At 32.2% G+C, this 2,500-nt stretch overlaps 1 protein-coding gene across 43 annotated transcripts in view; it reads left to right on the forward strand.

Annotated features, from left to right (window-relative positions):
* Itpr (Inositol 1,4,5,-trisphosphate receptor) overlaps positions 1 to 2,500 on the forward strand; it is a 250,714-nt gene that overhangs the window by 144,784 nt on the left and 103,430 nt on the right. For all 43 annotated transcript variants that reach the window (XM_086544593.1, XM_086544605.1, XM_086544596.1 and 40 more), the window contains 5 exons: positions 1 to 99; positions 327 to 480; positions 788 to 952; positions 1,796 to 1,996; positions 2,120 to 2,220. The exon at positions 1 to 99 is cut by the window's left edge and continues 62 nt beyond it. In XM_086544593.1, coding sequence (XP_086400719.1) covers positions 1 to 99; positions 327 to 480; positions 788 to 952; positions 1,796 to 1,996; positions 2,120 to 2,220 — 720 coding nt within the window. The remainder of the gene's footprint in view (positions 100 to 326; positions 481 to 787; positions 953 to 1,795; positions 1,997 to 2,119; positions 2,221 to 2,500) is intronic.

Here is a 2,500-nt window from a genome sequence, read left to right on the forward strand (position 1 = left end):
AGAAGTGAGAGATCTTGACTTTGCCAATGACGCCAGTGAAGTTTTAGCTAAGCATGCAAAGAAACTTGAGAAAGGAGCTATTCCTCAAGCAGAAAGAAGGTAAGAACTTCAACCAGGGATGAAGTAATTTGTAGTATTAATATTTTTCCATTCAAGTTATTTGTATTATGTTTATTGGAGATTATTATTTTTTTTTTGTAGTATGTAACCATTATTTGTATTGGAACTTATTTCTATATATCATTGTGAACAATTTAGATTCTCTGTGAATTATCAGATTAAGTGATACATACCATCTAACTGTAAAATTTGTTTTTGTTTTTCAGATCCTTGATATTTTTACTACTTGACCTTGTATATTTCATTGCTGAGAAGGAGCATGAACAAAACAAAAGTGAACCTTTAGCTTTAGGATTAGATGTGACAAATCCAAATAGAGATCGGCAGAAACTTCTCAGAGAACAAGACATTTTAAAGCAGGTATGTTGGCTTCTTGAGTTTTTTTGGAATCAAAAATAACTTCTTTTTTTTTTATACTTTTACTGATATTGCAAGTATCATATGCAGATTTTACTTAAGGTGTTAAGTTTTGCTTTTCTTTGCATAAGAAATGAATTAATGGAAGTCATATTTGCAACTATGGAGAAGATTTTCCATAAATCTCTTTAGTTTTTAAATGATTTGTCTTCAAATTGTTTATGGATGCTCATATGAAAACAACATAATCTTTCATTTTGAATGGGATATGGTACAGGAGAAATAAAACTCTTTACATTTTATCATACAGATTTTCAAGATTCTTCAAGCACCCTTTACAGAGACACAAGGTGGAGACGGACCACTCCTAAGAATTGATGAGTTGAATGATCCACGGAATGCTGCTTATAAGACAATCTTCCGTCTCTGCTATAGACTTTTAAAACTTGCTCAACAAGGATATAGAAAGAATCAGGTATTGATATAGTCATCATCTCAGAGTGTTTTTCATCCACCCTATTCTTATGGTTTGCATAAGTGCGTCTACAATGTAAAGGCAAGTAGAGATATTGCCAATTTCAGAGGAGATATTTTAATGGAAAAACATGTCACAGCAATGCTTTTCTAGTGTTATTTTATTGAACTTTGCCCATGTTCTTCGCTTCTTTGTGATAATACCGATGGAAAGTGAAAATACTCTTATTAATTAACCCATTCACGCCGGGGCGATTCTGGATCTGAATGGTAGTAATGCCGGGGTTTTCAAACACATAAGCCTAATGCCTCGAGATTCTGCTCGCTCACCCCAAATGCCGGCTTTGACCAGATATCTCGTCACTGGCGTCTGACACAAAAACCATGAAACGTGTCAGCACATCATCCGGCACAAATGGGTTAATGGGGTATCAAAACAGATTTTTTTTTTACATATCATTTTTTTCCAAAACAAAAAGAAGAACAATATAAATAATCATACATGTACATACGAGTATGTTCTTGTACTTCTTGACGTGACGTGATGTGATATCATGAATAATCGACAAATTGGAAAATAGTTTTACATTAGTAATTTTCTATTTTATTTTATTTCTTGGCTAATCACATTTTAATTTAACAATAGTTTTTGACTCAGATCTTTTTATATGTGTCATATGACAGGCTCTATCAATGCTACAGTGATACAGTATCCATTACAATTTACTTGGGAAGTATTTTCTTTTTAGTAAAATTTTATGTTATATATACAATACTTTTCCCATCTCTATAGTTTAAACATATCAAAAGCATAATTATTTATATACTTTTCTCAAATTTGCAGGAATATATTGCTCAGCACTTTGGTTTTATGCAAAAACAAATTGGCATTGATGTCTTGGCAGAAGAAACAATTACAGCTTTACTTCACAATAACCGCAAACTGTTAGAAATCCATATCACAGCTGCAGAGATAGAAACATTTGTTGGTCTGGTGCGAAAGAATATGCATAAATGGGACTGGAGATTCTTGGACTATTTGAAAGTAAGTGTTTAGTAGTGCAGTAAACTGATAAAATTACATTCTTGATGCTATGTTAAATCTGTTATCCTGCATCCCTTGTTATTGTTCATGGTTAGGTTTCTATATATACATATATTTTTTCAGGTGTTGTGCATCTCTAATAACCAAGCCATTGCTCGAACGCAAGAACTGATTTGCAAAAGTGTGTTCAGCGAGAAGAACAAAGACATTCTTATTGAAACAAGGTGATTAGAAATATGGCAATTTGTTGTAAGTCAGTTATATTTGATGAAAGTCAGGAAAATTGATTGAAGAATAAAGAAATGAAATTTTTATTGTTTTGTAATAAGTTTATAGCTTAGAAGTGTCTTTAGGATATTTTAATGTAGCAGAAGAAGGGTATGCTATGAAAGATAAGTTTTCTGCTTCCATATATTTTCTTGTTTCTTTCTATTTCCTTTTATTTCTGTTCCACACCTTTTTGCCTTCTCTCTTTCCACCCTCTTTTCTCTCTATCTTTCTATA

The sequence above is a fragment of the Penaeus japonicus genome, unplaced genomic scaffold, assembly GCF_977035675.1.
Source record: "Penaeus japonicus unplaced genomic scaffold, GWHDUDI00000001_assembly GWHDUDI00000015, whole genome shotgun sequence".
NCBI classification, from domain to species: domain Eukaryota; kingdom Metazoa; phylum Arthropoda; class Malacostraca; order Decapoda; family Penaeidae; genus Penaeus; species Penaeus japonicus.